This window comes from Micropterus dolomieu, linkage group LG13 (genome assembly GCF_021292245.1).
Source record: "Micropterus dolomieu isolate WLL.071019.BEF.003 ecotype Adirondacks linkage group LG13, ASM2129224v1, whole genome shotgun sequence".
NCBI lineage: Eukaryota > Metazoa > Chordata > Actinopteri > Centrarchiformes > Centrarchidae > Micropterus > Micropterus dolomieu.
The window spans coordinates 7124046-7145495 of record NC_060162.1 but is presented as its reverse complement, the minus strand read 5'-3'; the positions used below and the strand labels follow the sequence as shown (position 1 = coordinate 7145495).

Sequence of the window (21450 nt, the reverse complement as noted above, 5' to 3'; positions counted from 1 at the left end):
CATGTGTATGTTGATTTTACTTCCATCATTTTTTATTATTTGTTTTATTTTTGGTAAAGAACTTTAAGGCGTGATAAATAAATAAAAAGTTCAATACGATTTATTAGGCTTATAAGTAGGCTAAATGTTTACAAACCTTACTTAAATTGTCACCTATGTAAGCCTATGCCTATTAAGAGCAATCTGTATTGCAAACAAATTGTAAACATGTTGTGTTATTAATGCAGAACCTAATGTTTGCTAGAAATCTAACCAAAAGTTTATTGGAGACTATCTGCACATCTGCAAAATATGTTCAGGTGCCATACTATTAGTCATAAAAGCAGGTCAGTTTAATAGTTCCGCTGAGTTTGATCATATTTAGTTGAAATTAAAAACATAGTCAATTTATAATTTATTCCTCAACATCAGCTTTATAAATCTTCCTGATCAGCACCCACCTTATTGTGTCACTTTATTGTGCTTTAGCCTAATGGATATTTCACATAGACCTAAACAAAGTTACAATTTATTATTTTCCTAAAAACACAGTAAATGTGGGTTCGGCAGGTAGGCTAATCCAGTCTTGCTTCCAGAGATTGCTTGTTTGGCAACTTTTGCAATCATATGCACGCATAGAGAACAGCTCGTGAAAAATGTTGCAGGACCGGTTTCACCTTGTCAAAGGTTAGACCCACTGCCATGAAGAAGCTATTCGTCAGCTGAATCAGATAGGTCTTACTGTGTTAAGATTGTTTTACAAGATAAAAACTCAGGACCATGAAGGCGACACACTTATATTTGTTCTTATACGTTTTTTCGACAGCCAGTGTGCTGGTAAAAACGTGTGATCATATTTTAATCCCAGTACTAGTAGGAAGTGTCAGTATAGTGTCAGTATATATAGGGCTGAGGATCGTTTTTTTTTTATCGGAATATGAAAGTTGCGGGCAGGAATGCATAGCCTTCAATGAAAGAGGTGAGAATGTGTAGCATGTAGCCTAAAAATGTAAAGGGACAAATATCTGTCACGGAAATAATTTACCTTAACGTTCAGTGTATACGACAGTGAAAGTGCCATCAGGTGTCAATCTTCGAAACGAAACCTAACTGACTGATTACCTTTCAGACCCCTTCATGCACCCTGCCACCCCGTTTCAGGCCAGGACTTTAGTGAGATACGGTTTAGAGTCTTCGTACACTGTTTTATTGTTAGTGATTATTTTCATTGTTGATTAAAATGCTGTTTATGTTTTTAATGAATTCATTTATTGTTGAACAGCAGCCCATTCCCCAGAGACAGCTTACTGTGACATAAAACAGAAATGAGCTGGGAATTCACAATAGAGAATCTGTAATTATCTTGAACTTTCATTTCTGGGTTTGTGTGCCTTCCAATAATGCTAATTTTGTTTTAATATCAGCTAGGCTATCAGTCACCTGTAAAACACTTTATACACTTTTACTATACAAATTAAGTTTGATTTTAATATATTTAATGAGTGAGGCTGTTGTTTAAGCTGTCACCTAATAATGAAATGGCTAATGACACAAAATAAAGATAAACAATTTCCTGAGGGAGATGCTTCAATCAGGTGTTTGTTGCCACTAGTCCTGTTGACTTTCTGCTGTGCACTCTCCAGGTCTCCAGGTTGACCTGGAAAAGAAACTGTTTGGACAGCACATTGCCTCACTCATCATCCTGAAAGCTGTAAATGAATTCATGAGAAACGACAACCCACCGAAGCCCCTGGTGCTCTCTTTGCTCATTCTTCATCATTACCCCCTTATTAGTGTACTCACTTGACTCAAGCCCTACTGTACATTAGTATACATTTTATTAAGTGAATGGGAAAGTGTTTCCAAACTTGCTTATTGTCTTTTCACATCTTTTCCATTAGACCCAAGACATTACCACAACACGCACTGCTGTCGTGCAATGCCCGCCCCTGTACCTGGAGATGATTCCAGTGAGTTCTTCCTCAGTTGCTCAGTAAGTACAGTCATTCATAATGATCACATTATATCCATCATACGGTGTACATATGATATCATCAGGCCTCAGCTTTTGCTCTCAGTTTTCGAAAAGAACAGCATAATTCCTCAGGCTAACAGAAATTAACAGAAAAGAACAGTCTAGCACAGAAAAGTCAAACCAAACACTGGCTTTGGATAGGTCCTTTTACAAGTTTCCTAGGTTCACGATACCCATTGTAAAAATATAGGGCTGGCGGCTGCCACTCTCTGCGTGGACACACCCAAAGGTGAGTCACAGAAGTTAGCACGCAAGTTAGCCGTCACTCACAGTTGAAGGTATGGGTGTGTCCCTGGTGTTATTGTGGGTCATAAATCCTACCATAATCTTTTCCCTTGTTTTTTAATTTTTGCAGAGTTCTGATATAGCAGCTGACTTCAGCCATGTGCCTGAGGATTGACCACAAGAGCAAAACACCATTGCAGTCATCCTTGAAGTAAACATCTCATGGATGACATTTCCACACAGCATCAAGCACATTGCCTTCAATTTGGCTTAATCTATGCACTCCACCAGGATTAACTGAAAAGTATGAAGTACACATGTGAATTTATCCAGAAGATATTGTTGAACCTCAGACATCTGAAGCTCAGCCCAAAACTGTAAACACTAAAAATATGCTCTTGTGGGCGGTTGTGTTGAAACCAGTTGAATAACATATATTTCAATATTATATATTATTTCCTTTATTTTTCTATGTAATAATGAAGGTAAACTGACAAAACGCTATTCTAAACAACATGTTGTGGTGCTTTAGAGATGTCCAAGTCTCCAGAAATGACAACACTTTTGGTTTGTACACAATTCAGTGAGATTGAAAATCACTGCAGTAACTGTAAAAATAACTGCAGTGCTGTTTTAGAGGGAGTTAAATGTATGTAAGATTAGCTCTCTGTGAAGATCATAAGCATTTCATACTCGAGTGGGTCAGTATTGTTTTGATTGTGTATTTACTGCACACTGTTACGATATATGTTTTTCGTATTTGTTCATTAGCTGTTTTTGTATTTGAAGGTCACATGAAAGCTTAAGACTATTTGGCAGGTAGCGTAGGCTTGATTTAGGTCACTGTCGGTGCATGTGTTAACAATAACATGGATTAGTATTCTGAATTTTTGTTGCACTAATTATTAAAGTATATAAAGAAAATGATCATACAATATACACAACTGTGTATTTAGTGTTCCCTTTGGGACATGGTTTGGTTGAGTCAAAGTGATTTAATTTAAAAAGCTGGCTAAATGTTATCATGTCTTTTGCTTTATGGTGTTATTTAGGAACATGACCACTGAGAATCCAGAGCTTTCTGTTGGCTTATAACCAGACCAATCAGCTATCAATAGTATATATTGTACAATATATAATATAATAAATAATAATACCAATAGTATCATGCACTCACATAGGTTTCACATTTATACTTACTCTTTGTCACACACAAACATGAAAAGCAGAATTTTAATTATAAGAAGATTTTTTTGGTTTCTTCTCTATAAATTTTTCAGTCAGGTTGCTTCTCTTTGCTGAGAAATGCAGAACACTGAGATGTGGTAAACTTACATGCCTATTAGTGTTTACCAAACATGAACATGTAACACATAATCAAGTGGACTGGTATCCGGTATGGACACACAATGGTGGTATAATGATGTTGATTATGAAAAAGTAGTTTTAATGACTTTGGCTTTTTTAGGTGGTTCATTTGGCTAAACTGCATGCAGAGATGTCCTACATTTAAATTAGTTAGGAAATACTCATAGCTTATACTTCATCTTTCTGACAAACAAAGAATATCGAGGGCAAATAGGAGGGTTTAGACAAGGGCATGACTTGCTGAACCAATAAATCTGAAAAATACAAGGAATGATCAGCCTGACGTTTTCAAATCCAGTGCAGTTAGGAATCTTAATCCTTCAGTTTTCTCCCATCAACTCACTGATTTGCCTGGTTCACTGCTAACAGAAGGGTCTGGACTTGGGCTGTTCAATAAATCTTAATATTGGTGAACATAAATGACCTTGGGTTTTTTTTTTGATGAAGTGAATAGTTATCAAATTTCACTATAAAATAGATATTGTGGTGCTAAAAAATGAGATTTAAGGAAACATTGCCAATGTTGCAGTGGAATAGCACTTGTTTATGTTTATTATATTGTTAATTTTTAAATATTCATTTACATTCATATATTTCAGCCACAACGTTTACTCTCAGTGGTGTATTGTCAATATTCTTATTATATGAAGAGAATTGTCAGTGCATGTAATGTCAACTTTTAGCCTGTTGTGTACAAATATTCATATTTGTAAAAATAAATTAGGTTTTTCGGAACCACTGGTTTGTGAGTTTTTATTTCAAAGTTAGCAACACTAAGGTATATTATGTGTGCATTTTACTTACTTGTTTACGTTACTTGTTCTTATTGAGTTCTGTCAACTTTATGAAGGTTCAAATCAGTAAGATAAAATAAGTGTTGAGTATTTCAACTTTCAAGTAATGCTCACTGGTTTTGGCAGAATATATCAAGTTAATGCTACTTATAGCTTTAGAGTTTAACAACTTAATTGAATTTGACCATACTGAGATTAACTAATTGCTCCCATCTTTAATATCAAGTACAGCTTACTCAATTAAAGCTCATTTTAAACACATACTCATTATACACAACGTGACACAGTTCAGTTCCTGTACTTACTTTTCCATAGGTAATTGGTTTCCTACGTATTTTTAAGTAAAGTTAACTTGTCAGAATTTACAGTGTACTGGAGGAAACATTTGGTATCTTTGAACTACGCTCTCTTATAATAGGCAAGCCTAATACAGAGACTAAAAACATAAACATAAAGCAAAAGGGTTCCCAGAGAGGAGGACCTTATGACACAAAGCAAAAAGAGGGTATTACCTCATATTGTTAAAATAACGGAAACGTGTGAGTCTGCCATTTCAAATACAAATAAGTCATGTCAAGGTTACATTATTCATGACCCAAATATCACAGACATTGTCTCAATGGGCTTTAAATGCCACAGCAGCAGTTCCTAGCCCAAGTTCTCTATGAAGTAAAACTCCCCAAATATAGGGCAAGAGTAGTATTTGGCCAGAACCGAATAAGAAATGTCAAAGCTAAAGACAGCGTTCCCCTTTGCTCCTAAAGGATTTAAAACCTCTGGATCAGTGGGCTGTACCTCTGTAAAGAGTCTGACATGTATGCACTACTTTTCTGCATACTGTCTACTTACCCTACCCAATACTCTCAATATACTACTCAATAAATACTCAACAAAATCACAAACTCAACCTTACTCAAACCAGTCAGTGTAACTCATCTTTGGCTCCATAGGTGCATTCCTCCTCCAGAAGCATGCATGGCTTTCAGGATGTTGCTTAATTTGATGGAAGCTTGAGGAGTGAGATATAAATGCGGGTGCTACACTCCTACAACCCAAAATGCTTCTTTCCCCCCATCACCACTAATCAGTTTATAAAATACAATAAAACTCTATTTGTTTAACTTTTCTAATCATCTTTTGTTTTAGTCCTGGCAAACATTTAATCGTTTAATTATTTCCAAATTGTGTGCATACAACATTTCTAATTTTGCTTACTGACACTACTGTTTTCCTAAAGCTTGCATGCTACTGAGATGGGTGTGTCCATGTGTGCAGATATTGATCCAAGGTTTGTGTGTAAAAGGAGGTGTAGTACTTACGGAGTCACTAAAAATAATAAATGATTGTGTTGCTATTTGTTTTATAAATTCGAAATGGATTTCCTTGCAACAGGTCAGGATATGAGGGGCTGGGTATCACTTGATAATCTGTAATTCAATTGTAGTTCAAAAACACCAACAACAACAAGGAAAAAACATGTACATCTGTTATTTGTTTAAACACCAACAAAACCTTTTTTTTTAGTGTGAACATCAAAAAACACTAAAAATGGACTGGGTAGGCAATGTTGGAGTCCTAGCAAGAGGCAGCGACATTTTTAAAGTATCCAACAAAAACACCCCAACCCTTCCCTTCAGGCCTCCCTCCAAGGCCACTCCAAAACACATTTTTACAACACTACCAAAACACATTTTCATGTGTAATGACCGCACGAGTACACACAGGTAGGCAGACTACATAATGGGCACTATTTTTACTATATGACAACATAAAATCCAGCAGGTTAGTGCTGAATGCAGAGGATGCTCTTGATGTTACAGCCTAATAATTTGACGTCAGCAGGTGATTGCACTGTTTTGTCATGATTATATAGGAGCTACATTGGTGTGATGCGCGGCTCAGCTCTGACAATATCTTAATAATCATGTAGGCACAAATAATCCTACGGCCCCAACCCAACTAATTACTTTCTCAGATTTATCTCCACCTCTAAACTATTACCGATTTCTTTTTAGTAATGTGTTATATAACTGCATGCATTACAGCAAAAAGCGATACATTAGGCTACTGTAATTGTGTTACTTTTGTATGCGCGCATTTCTACTCTGGAGCACCCCTAAGCGAAAATGTCTTCCCGTGCGCCTGGAGGCAGTTGTGACAACGTCTAACAGCAGGATGAATAGCTAGTACACCACTGTCCCCTTTCAAAAGTTATTCCCTACTGTTTATCACGAGGGGGACAAAATCAGCCATTTCAGAGGGGACATGTCCCCAGCGTCCCCCAGTGTAAATGACAATATGGGTGGATTCTTGCAGATGGAGAAAGCCTGCACATCCATCCATCCATCTAATGACAGCAGCTGGCTGCTTCATGAGTAAAATCAGCTCATGAAATATATGAAAAGGCTGCTGCGCTACAAACGCATTGGACTGATATAATGGAACTCAGCGATCGATCGGTGAGGAGTGATGTGACTTGCAAATAAATTGTTTGGAGTAGTGTTAAACAGTATCTGATAATGAAATAAACAGAAAACCTAAAGCTGAGTGTCGGTTTTGATGTAAGTTCAATATCCCCTGAAACATTTAACCTAATAAATCATAATGTTTAAAAGACACCATGATCTTCTAAATTATTCTATAATAAATTCAGAATAAAAAATCGGAATATCTATAAATACAGATGCAGATATTGAATAAATAATAAGCATTGTGCCAGTCGAAATGATCCTGTGCCTCTGAGTAGGACACAGTATACAGAATGCAGGTTGGCCTTCATGTGCAGGTGTCTCTCTGTAGCTGTAACCTGTTAAACAGAAACATGGAGCTCAGTGATAAGCGTGAGCCTTTATTAGTATCAGCACAGAGTGCATATGTATGCAGACACAAACTCCAATTAAAAGTCTCTCCAGCTGCCAAAAGACTGACAGCTGATCCAGGTGTGATCTGCATTGTCAGTGCAGGCGTTGCTTCAGGTGACGCTTAGAAAAATGTTTCCTAGTTCCTTCTCTCCTTGCATGGTTTCCTTGTGTCTCTCCAACCATAGCCGGTGGTTGGAGAGACACTGGATCTGTTAAAGGGAGTCAAGTTTCTATAGAGAGCAGGAGATCCAGCTGCATGAGGGATACGCCAGAATGAGTTGACTAAACATTCACCTTATCAAAACTTGCATAAACAGGAGTGGCTACAATGAGGTTTTCCAACGCAAGGCAGCAGGCACATGAAACTCAGAGCAAACTGTAAAAATATGCAGCGTTGATCAAATATGAATGAAAATTTATGTTACTGGATTGCCTATTTCTTGCCTTAGATGTTTACAGAAATATATTTTAGTGTAGGCTAGGCCTATTGTTAAGCTCTAATTTGAAAATATTTCAGACCTGACTCTATGTAGAAAACTGACCGTTGACAGGTGTTTTTCTAGTTGGAGTTACCTAGAAAGCAGCTCCGCCCAACAAGCTGTTTCGTCCCCCACTGGCAGTTCATTGGTAGCTGAGTACAGATCCAGTCCAGTTGCGTGCTGGCAGTCTGTCTCGCGTTAAACCTGCAAGAGAGAAAAGTGGTGCAACTAAAGCATAGAAGCGGCACCCTTGGACTCATCTCTCTCGTAACATCGTCAGAGTAAACTGTAAGACGACTTAGGTTAGGAATTAAGTGGTTTCGGCAATGAAAGTGACACGCTTATATTTGTTGTTACATATTTTTTTGACAGTCTGTGTGCTGGTAAACACATTAGACCTATTCACAGTAACAGTGGCTCTAGGTGTCGGTGCGGCTCTCTGGAATTATTTAACAACTTTTGAAAGATGCGATCAGAATTGGATAGTCTTCAATGCAACAGGTGAGCAGCTATGAATACAGCACTATGGCGGCTGGTGAAATATTTTCTAGGCGGGGCTATGCCTTATCAAGGTCCTTATTGCCTCTTAAAACGTCTCTGGCCATATAATGTCAGTTTCGAGCATAGACTGGTTTGGAGTAATCATCCCAATACATTTTAACACAAATTGCTGGATACCAGTGCTCTGTGAAATAGTAATTATTTATTGCCAATATAAAAAGTTGAGGCATTCTCACACAAAAACATAAACAGCCTTTTGTACAAACAGTAGCCTAACATTAGCAATAATGGATGAAGTATCCAGATCCTTTACTTAAGTTAAAGAATATAGCCTAACATAAATATATAAGTACAATCAGGAAAATATACTTAGTAAAAGTACTCAAAGCAGAAAGAAAAATGTCCCCTGTTAAACTTTTATAGGCCTATATTAAATCAGTAGATTATTATTACTCATGCATTAATGTATTTGGTTGAGGTTGAACTATTTTGTGTCAGACAGCAAATAATGATTATTTTCGTTATGGATTAATCCATTTTAAAAATTCTTAAAATAGTGAGAAATACTGTCCAAAATGACAACTTTACAATGCTTGTTTCGCTCAGGATTGGAATAGGCCGGTTTTTAGCTTAATCAGCCATGACTGGTGACCGGGGCGAGCAGCTTCAAATATCCGATTTTCTGCTGGTCACATTTACAGGTTCAGTGTGTAAGCTTTAGTGGCATCTAGTGGTGAGGGTTGTGAATTGCAACCAACTGTCCAGTTTACCTCTGCCCCCTAACCTTTCAAAGAGCGTAGGACAGCTCCGGTGGCTGAGTAGCCTGTCAAGAAATTAGGTTTCTGTAGATATATTAAGAAATTATATTTACTTAATTATTCAGTAAAACCATATGTTGTTGTGACTTGGCCACTGACAGATAACATGGAAAATGTAAGCCAAGAGTGTGAAACACTGTCACTGTTTCTGCACCCCAGTCCATTATAAACCAGATAATAGATAAAGTATATACAAACATTGACAAGGGAAACACATTAATTCTCTCGGTGATTATGGATCATCGCCAAACTGCCCAGCAACAATAATATCTGGCCTGCGGTCAGATTATGGTGCTTTAATAGCGGCAAATAATATAAATAAATTAATTCTTTGATAGCTGTGCTGAAATAGATCTCAGTCATGACAGCAACAGTTACTCACATACTCACTTCCTCTTTAGTGGGTTTGCCTACAAAATAAAAGTGCAAAAAGCTTGTTTAATGTAATGCAGTCTTTGGAGTTGAACTGAGCTTTTACTTTAAAAATTCTGAATGACATTAAAAGAGTCTGTAGCCTGCTTGACACACCTCTGAAAGAGCCATCAGAAAACGTGATTCAACTAAATATTCTCTGCCTGGAGATATTGGGGAATTGCAAAAGCATTCTTAGGGTGATGGATGTGGATCAAACACCGAAACAAAAAAAGTGCAGCACATCTGAAAAACATTCGCTGCAGAATCCGTTTGTTGAATAGTGAAAAAAAAGGTTGTCTTGAGGTGGGATCAAACACTCAGCCCTTGGGTTGGGAGTCCTGCACCCAACTGTGCAAATGGAACAACTTGTTGATGCAACTCAATATTATGGCTTATATTCTCATCCACCATGGTTGAAAATATTGCTCCGATGCAAAACTTATTTGCACAGTATATTATTACTACTTCTTCTTTTTCTAACGTACGTATTCAACATAGTGATGAGTGTCTGCACAATGGCACAGACAGTAACTGACTATTGTCACAGCCACACACACGCTAAAACACACAGAAAGAGACACTATGCTGTATTAGTTTAGGAAACGCGGACTCTGTGAATATTTTAAAGCACAGACCAGGTAATAAAACAGTAAACACAGCTGTATGTGCCGATGTCAGTCCCATGGTGGACACATCACCGACACCAGCCAGATATCTAGCATGCCAAATATCTGGAAGAGTAGGACGACTCCATATCCACATCCAGCCAATGAGAGCAGGCAGCTGGCAGAGGAGGCAGCTACTTTTCTGGTCTTATTATCAGCTAATGTCAGTTACCTGTAAAGCACTTTGATAACACTTTCGCTATAGAAATTAAGGTTGATTTGATATAGCTATTTAATGACTGTGGCTTTTTTTAAGCATGGATCATGATGCCAGATAAGGCGAGATTTTGGTGGCTACCTCAGCTAAAGAATTTCCTGATGGCGACGCTGAGAGAGGTGTTTCAGTAGTCCTGTTGACTTTCTGTTCTGCACTCTCCAGGTCTCCAGGCTGACCTTGAAAGCAAACTGTTCGGACAGCACATTGCCTCACGCATCATCCTGAAAGCTGTGAGTGGATTCATGAGAAACAACAACCCACAGAAGCCTCTGGTGCTGTCTCTGCAGGGATCAACCGGTACAGGCAAGAACTTTGTCAGCAAGCTGATTGTTAAAAACATTTACAAGAAGGGAATGGACAGCAGCTTTGTTCATATTTTCACATCCGATTTTCACTTCCCACATAAAAGTGAAATTGAGACCTACAAGGTATGATAAAAAGTAGACACAATTCAAACACAGTGACTTTGTTCTGTTTTGCCTCCTATGTGAATTAAATATACTGATGTTTGTCCTCAGTCTCAGTTACAGCAGCGAATCAAAGACAGTGTCAACAACTGTGGACGCTCCATATTTATCTTTGATGAAATGGACGAGATGCATCCGGGATTGATTGACAGCATAAAGCCGTTCCTGGAGTACCACAACAATCTGGATGGAGTTTCTTATCGTAAAGCCATCTTCATCTTCCTCAGGTAAAAGGATGAACACATTTGTTAAAGTATGGCCAATCTGAATTGTTTTTTAAAGCACAGAAAGGGGAATTCTGGAGAAGAAAAATGAAAAACACAAAAGAGACAATAGTTTTGGGAAAAAAAATAAAAAATTCAAACCTTTATGGACACAGGCAGGAGCACTAGGAGAGAGCTGTATGTGTACAGTTTTACAAGCAGAAATGCTGTCAGATAGGATGAAGATGTTTTTATCTTTGGAAGCCTTATAATATAATAAAGATTTTTGAGCAGTTCCTTCCAATTAGACCATCAAAATTGATGTCTGACTTTTTTTATCTACTAATAATTTACAGAATAATGTACATATTGACATTGTATGTTGCTGGTCACTGTTACTTTTGAGAGGTTACAGTACCCTGCACAGGTTTTAGGCACTTTAGATGTTAAGATGTTTAACAAAGCTGATCTTCCTCTCAGCAATGCTGGAGGGGAGACCATCACACAGACAGCTTTAGACTTCTGGAATGCAGGACGAGATCGAGAAGAGATTGAGCTGAAAGACCTGGAAACATCTATCTCTGTATCAGCATTTAACTACAATGGTGAGTAGCCTACATCTTTTAGTCTTGGTCATCAAAAAAACTAGTTTTTTTTATTTTATTACATTTTTTTACTGAAGGATCTCTCAATCTCCTCCTGTAGGTGGCTTGTGGAATTCACATTTAATAGACAAGAACCTGGTGGACTTCTTCGTCCCGTTTCTGCCTCTGGAGAAACGGCACACCATCCAGTGTGTCATGGACGAGATGAAAGCGAGAGGACTTCGGCCAGACGAAAATGTGGCAGAGCAGGTGGCCAGAGATTTAGTATATTTCCCGAAATCGGACAGAGTTTTCTCTGTTAAAGGCTGCAAGACGATACAGAGCAAATTGGACTACTATATATAGTGTCAACATGTGATTGACGCTAAGGAGTATTTAGTTAGCAAATACTGCGCAAAGGTTTTAGGTAGATGTGGGAAAATGGTAAGAATGATTTCAAAATATATTATTTATCAAAATGCAAAAAGAGTGAAGAGGAAAAAATCTGTGAAAAAAATTTGTTGTGACACTATTTACCTTCAAAACTGTATCAATTCTTCTAAGTACACTTGCAAGTTTTTATGCACTGAAAAAAATGTTATGTTGACTTTACTTAATTTTACTATGTGATGTGGTTGCACAAAATAAATTTATCTAATATATATCCTTCCAGATATATTTTTTAAGTTGAGTGTACATATATTTTGTAAATTGGTTGTACTTCTATTTTATAAGTTGAGTGTATTAATCTCTTTCAGTAATTTCAGATCAATTATATTTATAATTTTAGCTAAACTATTTTGAGTAGAATTTACTAAATTTTTCTATGTTCAGTACACTAAAATGAATTATGTGCATCCAGATCAATTTAATGGTTTTCTTTCTACATACTAAAATGAAGTTTAATCCAATAGTTTTTTAAAATCTCTTATTGTATCTTAACTTTCATTAATATTCAGATAAATGAAGCAAACCAAATATTTTCAACTCTTTATTTTCATGGTCCAAGAGATAGAACACCATTTTTGCTCTCTCAAACAAGACTGCCAGTAATGTAACTCAGTAGTCACCATTCCTCAAATTGCTTTCTTATAACAAAATGCCTTAGTATCTTCCATTAATATAAAATACATTGTACCATTCGTTACAAAAACAAAACAAATGAACCAGAATAGCTGAAAGACAGCAGTGAGGACCCTGTGTGAGATTACATTAAACTGCAAACACATTGAGTCAATACCCATTTTTCACAAAACAAGCACCTATTTCTAGGATTGCAGTATTCATTTCGAGTAAATATTCCAAAACATCCCTAGTACAGCTTTAAATGTTAACAACAGTAGCTGTATACATATATCCGCACACATTACTACAGTCCACCACTCACTTTTCATATCTTCTACAGCTGCATTTCACATCATATTAAATTTGCTTTATCACTAAACACCACCCTAAACACACAATGACAATGCAGCTTAAAAGGGTTCACAATAGCAGCTGAAGAAAACCTACAGTCCAGCATTGATTTTGTTCTTTAGTCAAAGGACTTTGAAGGAAAGCCTTTTACCACCCATTTGCAAGAGCACAACATATACAAATAACAAAATACACCAGTACTATACAGAACAAAAATACTATAGAACCAGACCCGTCCACAGCGGCAACACTGAGGACCTGCTGCTGAGATTACAAAAAACTGTTAACAGTTACATTCAAAAAATACTGTAATTGAAGAAAAGACCGTAATATACACAAAATAGATTTTATGCTTGGCTGAGGTAAAAAAAGTTGGTGTATCAATATGGAAACAGACTTACTGAATAAATCATGATATACATGAAACATGTGACTTAAATGTCCACTGAAGCTTAAGCTCCTCTGAGAATAATAAAAATAGTGGTAAATGAAAACATCACATCTGTGTGGAGCAATGAGGAGGCTGTAACATTCTTACATGAAACTAACAAGAAATGTCATAATTCCATGTTTTCTATTTTAATGATGTCATCTCATTGCGTCCTCTTCTTATGCAATGGTTTAATAGTGCAGACGTCACCAACTGTTTATCTCAAAGTGCTTAACTCCTCCCAAACCAGATGTAAAAATGCAGCTTATCGGCATTCACAAGAGCAGCTGAAGAAATGCTATAGTTCAGCAATGATTTTGTTCTTTAGTCCAAGGACTTTGGGGGAAAGCCTTTCTCCATCCATTTGCAAGAGCACTTTTTGAATGAATTCATAGAAGTATTTCAGCTCTTTGGGGTAAGCCATGTTCAGTACATAGATGACTCCCAGCATCATTGCACATGCTTGGACTACAGATCCAATGTTTTCCAGAATGACTTCTCCTTCAACATAAATGCCAATGTCATCATGAGGTCCAATTTCTCCACCTTCCTTGTTGATGACATATACGCATGTCACTTGTAGCCTGTGTAAATAGATTAACTATTAAAATATAATAAAAATATAAAATATATACACAATGACTTCATTATACATTCTGTAAATGAAATGCCATCTTTAGCTAAAGAATGTTAGTGTATTGTGACTTAATTTTCATAAAATATCAGGTCTGAATGTGTAGGGCGATAGCACTATTGTAACTTCTACTTATTATCCTCACTGTTTACACCTAGAAGCTCCTAGAAAAACTAGTCAGATCTGCAGGCTACTGAGGATTTTCCCCACCTAGGGATTAAACTGGAACATTTCCAGTCACAACCCTGCTTCTCTAACCTGTATGCCACTATTGCCTCAAAGGCATCATCAGATCTCCTTAGAAATCTATAAAACACTACCATGGAGTTTAAAATGAAAAAGGGTCGGCAGCGTTTTAAACCTTCTCCGTTTTAGGTGTTCGTAGCAGTTCAGTCTGGAAAGGTGCAAATGTAGCAAAAGGTCTCCATTTTAAAACAAAAATATTTTAGTGTGGATGTAGCCTTAGGAACCTTGCTCCTTACAAATAGTCAAGGCTGGATTTGAAGTCTTCAAAGGTTCCATGTTGTACTAGACAGGTACATTTCAAGTACATTTAAGTGCATATGATATTTTCTACTACAATGTAAAAATATATTTACCTCTTGCAAAACAGCCAGATGTTTGGCTAGGTTCTGGCCAGAAACACCTGCCTTCTTCTTGAAAATAGATGTCAGCTGGGGTAAATGGCTGTCCAACTGAGCCATGAAGGTTGTTTCAAGTGGGATTGTTGTTATGCGCTGGAATTCAGCATTTATCTATTACACATACACACAAAAACAACAAAATAAGACAAAAGCACTGTCATCAGCCATCGGTATAATGGTATTTTGTAGCTACTGTATCATTAAAAGATATTCTAATTTTGACCTCATTATCTAAGACTGTCTCTGATAGCATGAGTATTGTGTGTTCTAGCCAAACATATTGCTATCAATCAAGGGTAATGGCAAGAAATCTAAACTGGACCAGCAGCCTGCATCCTTATTTAAACCTTGTTAATATTTTTTAAAATTTACAATGGCTCAAAGTGCAATGTAAAAACCCCAATTTCAGGGAGCAAGCATGTGCTTACCTCATAAATATGAAAAAGTGCAGGCCACCTGGCTTTAAACTCTCCAGCAGCTGGATTTTCCTGCACTACCTCTTTTCTTCTGTAGGAGAACGTTTGTGACATCTTTTTTACACACGGTGCAGTTTCTTTGTCTGACATCATTCAACAGTTCAAGTCTGACAGATTCTAAGCTTTCATCTGTTTTGCCAGCAGGGTGTGAAGGACAAAAGTTGACTTCAGCCTTTTTAGGCTTCTTTACATTTTTGCCTGGGAGGCGTTCATCACTACGTTTGTTTTTCAAAGCATTTACAGCCACTTCTGGACATCTAATGTTTCGCATCTTTGTCCTGTAATTAGCCATTTTATATTTTAGGCTAATCATCCAGCCATAATAACCAGTAGCAGATGGTTCCTTCAAACAGGGAAGTTTTTTGATAAGTGCCTCTGCTACCTCATCTTTTTGGTGATTTTGTGGATATGCTGTATACTGGAAGATCTCCTCAGCTAGCTTCTCTAAGATGTCAGACTTCAACCCTGGAATAATCTTCAGTTGAGTGCCAGTGTCTCTGAAGCTGGCATTTCCACGCTGAAGCTGCACCTCTACATTGTATGGAAAGCGAGGAATGGGGAATTCACATGGCCATGCACGTGATCTTAAGTCATTGTCTGAATGTGGCAGAATGATGGTGCTATCCGAGTCTGTTGATGACAACGAGGCCTGTGGGGAAAGGGGAGATGTTTGGCTGCTCACTGGTGCTCCAGATGATCCTGAAGTGCTGGGAGCATTCTGCATTAAAGAAGATGGACTCAAACACACATCATTTAGGGGGGTTAGAGTTAGGGTTGCCATGTACACCAACTTGATTGTACTTCTGTCCTTTATGTCCTGTATTGATGTAACATTCATGAATTCATTGTTGAAGTCAGGATCCATGAACTGAATATGAAAGTCTGTGTCAATTCCAAATGCTTGGCAAATTGTATTGTGTAACTAGTTTCTGGCATTCCTGAATGGAGATCAAGTCTTCTAAAGTCATCGTCGTCCACAATGACTCTCAACTTCAGATGCTGTGCCATTCTTCAATCTAATTCTTAAAGAAGACAAATAAAAAAGTTAAATCAGCATTTCGTACTATTATTACTTAAGTATAACTTTTTATGAACCAAATTAGAGCAGGAACATACTACCACACAATTCCAAACTTTAATGTTATTCTGCCCTTGAAAACACATTTTTACCGTTACTTTCTTTGCATGGAATAAAAAACATTGAGATGCTTTTTTCTTTGTTTATGGTTGTGTGGTAGTTCTTCCTTTGAACATGATATATTTAAACTGACAGATTTGAACACTAATTTGTATTATTTTAGTCACAAATGTTTTTCTTAACATGTACATGTCTATAACAAATGGCAACATGAGGGTAATTTAGTACAGGGAGATGTCAGATGACTGGATAATTTCCCTTAGAAAATTATCTCTATCATTACTAAAACCAAAATTATTCCTCCTGTAAGAAATGTTAGGCAGCCCTCTTGTTACCATATTTAGTGTATCAGTGTATCAACTCATGCAGCGTATGAACACAACATGAACTACCATAATCCAACCTTGTATCTGTATAAATCTTTTTAAGTGTTGTGATGAATGTCCTGGGATTAGCATGAGGATGATTACTTTTGTCTGTCCACTTGTAAGGAAATGTCTGAATGGACTCATTGAGTTTGTCAAGTGTGAAATACTTAACAAGTTGAGGCAGTGTGCCAACTCAACTGGTAATATGCCTTCAAAGATGTCATGTGCAACATCTGGAGAGTAGCCTGTGCAGACATTGAAATCAGAAAGATATGAAGAGAAAACACACTTCCTTTTAACACCGTAACAAGGTTGTGCATTGTGCTGTGCTGATCTAACATGCATTTCATGCATCTCTTTGCTTCGGAGAATAAATGTCCCTGAACTCACCTCTCTCTCCTGAATTTTCGACTTTTTTGCCACACAAAAGCGGCAAATGTGTCAAAAGTGAATTCCAAGTCTTAAAAATGCACGGACAATTAGGGTATATACACTTGAAATGATGGCCACGCCCCAAATTTTTTGTTTTAGTCTGTAATGTTTAAGAATTTCTGATCGCCTAGACACTTCCGCACCACAGTCTTTACACTGACACATAAACTAGACAAACCACAAAGAGAGAAAAGGGGACAAAAATCAAACATTAGTGATAATGTTGTAACAGTCACATCAGGGCCATGGTGACCCGTATCAACTTTGATGACATAAAGCTATGCTCTGTAAAGACAACTAAATGTATAGTTTAATGTGACTTAAAGTTTGGGCCACGGAATCTCATATTAAGCAAACAGAAGCTTTACTCAACAGATTATGGGTGTACACACACTAGGCGATCTGTACCATGCCCAAGCTCGTTTAACGTCATTACTGTTATAGAAAGAACAAATACACAGAAGCACGCCTAGCAGGAAGCTACACATGAAGAAAATGTCTGTGTGTACTGGTACTTTTATAGCAGCACTTCTCTATGAATTATATGATAAAGTACCAGCGTTGAGATCCCCCCCATAAATAAAGAAAAAAAAATGTACACCACAGTTACAGAACATTTTTATATTTTTCCTTAGCAGCACTGCTGTGATCAGTATAGCTGTTAAGAGGTTGTTAAATGCACTTACCAAAACAATACAAGCTCCCCAAAGAATTAGATACTGGTCCACATCACACCAAGACAATCAGATGTGAGAAAAACCTGAAATAAAAATGAGCATGAATTAAAAAGATAAATCGTAAGCATGTTGAGGAAAAAAGTCCTAATAATCACATACTTGCGTCAGCACAGAACATGTTAAGCCCACGACTCAAATCAGATCAGTACAAACTAATAACTATAAAAATATCCAACAAATGGCAGATTAAGAGGGTGGAAGTGGACAGACAGACATGGACTTCATATTCAGGAAAGATTACTTATTTATCAACTTATTTATTTATTCACAGCTGGACTATTTTCTTGCAAGTATGTTATTCCTCTTATAAATTACTTTAGAGCATTTAGAAATGACATCAGAAAATAATGCTTTTAAAACACATTTTATGAAACAAGAGAGGTATATTGACGTTTATGGTGTTTATGGTGTGAATTAAGTACAAAACAGATTTGGTTTCTTAAATTAACTACCATTATGTGTACAACAATACATCAAATATAAACACCTGTACAATATTTTAGAATAAATAATTGTGTAACGTTATTTACACTGTGCCAGATCATACTGTATGCCGATTTTTTATTAACTGTTTGTGAAATCAGAAACAGAAAAATCTCTTCATAATGCAGTCCACTACAACAACTAAGTACATTGTGAGATATTATAACTGAGTCAACTAGTCAAGACCCCTTCCAGCTCTTAGTTTTGTGATTATTTTTTCTGTCTTCATGCCATATAGTATTTGTATTTTTCACATTCCACTTCTATACTACAAGTATTAGTTTGAAATTGGGAGCAATAAATGCAGTGCCAACATAATCAGTCTTTGTGTTTAGAGCAGAAACAAAGTTAAACAGCATTAACCTACTAGCTAAACCCACATTCTCATCCCTGTCATCTTCTGCCTGCCACTTCAGGTGGTCTTTCACTGGGCTGTGCTCGTGCTCTGCTAACGTTAGTCCTCTTCTGTCGTCTGCAAAGCTCCTGCTAGTTAGTTATGAAGCATTTGCATGCTTCTACTTCAGCGGGTAAACTTTCAGCCCCACCTTTAGCCTACGTTTTAAGCTTTGTTAACGCGAGGTGAAGAGAAGCTTGTTTTGTTTTTTTCCCCTACCCGCATTCCGCGAAGACCTTCCTCTGATTGGTTAGTGTTCGTTGCCTTCGTTGGTTAGTTAGGTTGGCGCAAGTGGAGTGACAGGTTTTGAAAAATGTCATGGTCGGTCGGAGCCAGTCAGCGGCAGAGTAGGGGCGGGTCTTCTCCGAATACGGGTGTGAAAAAAAAATACATAGGCTACTTTTAAAGAAACGGTAAAGGACAGGACCCGAGTATACACTATCATCTGCTTACCAACCCACGACATTTATTTATCGTTACTTCATGAAGCACAATCTTGTGATTATTTTTGCATTTCTGAAATCCGCTCCTGGCAAACAGTAACTTAAAGATAAATTGCTGTTGCAGTCTGCCGCTTGCTTTGTGTTTTGAATGAACTTTAACGGCAATTCAGGCACCTAAGGTTACCTAGGACTGCCATTATGTAAAAATATAAACTTTTGCCGTCAGTGCACATTAACCACCTTTTACCAACATGATTTCACAGGTGTATTTTGTCCTAATGTTAACACATTGACAAGATTAGAAAACATGCTTACAGCCAGTCGGGAATAACGTTAAGTTACAGTAACTTACAGCAAGGAAGGTGAAGCTACAATTAACGTTAACAGTGGTAAACCTGTTTTGTTTTATTCATAGTCCACAAACTAAGTCTAACAAGACAAAGACTGAATTCACCACGTAGTTACACTTAAGTTAACTTACTAACATTACACAACTCACGTTAAGCTAATTGCTGTAAGGTTAACTAATGTAATTTAATTTTTTTTTAAAACTTAGCATTAGCTAAACACATTTTTTATGTTTCAAAGTGTAAACAGAACCCTGTTTAAGTAACAAATATAACACACCAATGATTGTATAAGAGTGCATAACGTTCATTCCCCCGCCTTCAGTGGCGGCATGTGTCTGCACATGCGCAGACCGGAGTGTATGTGGAAATTAAATTAAACATATTTTTTTCTAATTACTTTTAATTGAATGAAATAAACTTGTTTTAAAAAATGAAATAAACCAGATAAAAACATGTAACATTTACAAGCGGTCATAATCAGTTTTTTCAGTGTGGGAACTTGGCAGGTAAGTTGGCCCAGATATCACAGTTCTTCTGTGGATTTAGGCAGATTTAATCACAAACAGACTTAATGATGTTGAGATCAGGGCTCTGTGGGGGCCATACCATCACTTCCACTGAAAATAGTTCTTAGTGACTTTTGCTGTATGTTTGGGGTCATTGCCATGCTGCAGAATAAATTTGGGGACAATCAGATGCCTCCCAGACGGTATTGCGTGATGAATAAGTATCTCCCTATACTACTCAGCATTGAGGAGACCATTCATTCTGACCAAATCCCCAACTCCATTTGCAGAAATGCAGCCTCAAACATGCGAGGAACCTCCACTGTGCTTCACTGTTGCCTGCAGATACTCATTCTTGAGCTTCTCTCCAGCCCTTCTGTGAACAACCTACCTTCTGCTACAGCCAAATATAAAAATTTTTGACTCATCAGTCCAGAACCTACTGCCATTTTCTGCACCCCAGTTAATAATAATAATAATAATAGTAATGATAATAACAATACATTGTATTTATAGGCACCTTTCAGAACACTCAAGGTCACCTCACAAAACATAATAACAGTGTAGATATAAATTGATAAAATGAACAACTATAATTACAGTGCATAAAATCACGGTACATAAACAACTGGAAACAAAAGATTGCTAAACACTGATCATGTTGGATATGCTAGTTTCCTCCCAGGTGGGATTAAAAATGGAAATGAGTCATCAAATTGTCAAGCAAATTTGAAGTGGACTTTTGGCAAAAAAACAAAAAACAGGTGCGTTTCCATCATCTGGTTGGAGCAAATTAACAAGACTACGGCAATCGTAGTTACGTCAGTAGTTGATGTTACACATGGCTGTAATAAACAAGACGTAGGTCTATACTTTCAAAACCACAAATAAAACCAGCCGCATGAAACTGATGGCCATTGATCTTGATCTGATGGCCCTCAGAAATGTGTTTCAAGCGGGGAAACTCATAGACAGTAGACTGTATTACTGGATGAAGCCACCCAGAAGATTTGAATGGAGAAAAGTGAAGCCAGTTTTTGACCAATAAAATATTAGTACAGGGCTACTTCCTGTTGGCACCAGCGTCTACTGCGCATAATCGCGCAGCATATCCATGATTTAATGACGTAAAGCAACGGCAGAAACATCGTAATTCTGGTAGCTGCATAGCTGCGCCAACAAAAACTTTCATGGCTCAGTGTGTTTGTCTGACTCTGATTGTCACTGTTTAATCAGCCCACCTACGTAGCTCACCTGCCAAACACCAACGCAGCATCACTGATGGCTGAAGAGTGTTTTTAGATTCACAGAGAGTTTATAAACTAATCAATATGGTTACATCTCTCACGTGCGACGGGATGTCACGGGGTTTTGACGTAATTTTTTGGC

General features: G+C 37.3%; 1 protein-coding gene and 1 long non-coding RNA gene across 14 annotated transcripts; one reads left to right on the top strand and one right to left on the bottom strand.

The window, feature by feature from the left end:
• The first annotated feature begins 7893 nt into the window (after positions 1-7893).
• LOC123982280 (torsin-1A-like) lies at positions 7894-12099 on the top strand. The gene is made up of 5 exons (XM_046067721.1): positions 7894-8242; positions 10519-10784; positions 10875-11050; positions 11507-11631; positions 11732-12099. Exons 1-5 carry the CDS (start codon positions 8068-8070, stop codon positions 11974-11976), a joined length of 987 nt encoding a protein of 328 aa, XP_045923677.1. The 5' UTR covers positions 7894-8067; the 3' UTR covers positions 11977-12099.
• A 1803-nt stretch (positions 12100-13902) lies between these two features.
• Positions 13903-21450, bottom strand: LOC123982283. Of its 13 annotated transcripts, none has more exons than XR_006827932.1 (7): positions 18982-19121; positions 17835-17908; positions 17107-17316; positions 16915-16961; positions 15163-16232; positions 14690-14845; positions 13903-14040 (listed from the first exon to the last, which is right to left on the bottom strand). It is a non-coding gene; the product is annotated as an uncharacterized LOC123982283 (long non-coding RNA). The 13 variants fall into 13 exon arrangements; XR_006827930.1 differs by lacking the exon at positions 18982-19121 and adding an exon at positions 18749-18955 and having other exon boundaries at positions 16889-16961; XR_006827927.1 differs by lacking the exon at positions 18982-19121 and adding an exon at positions 18749-18955.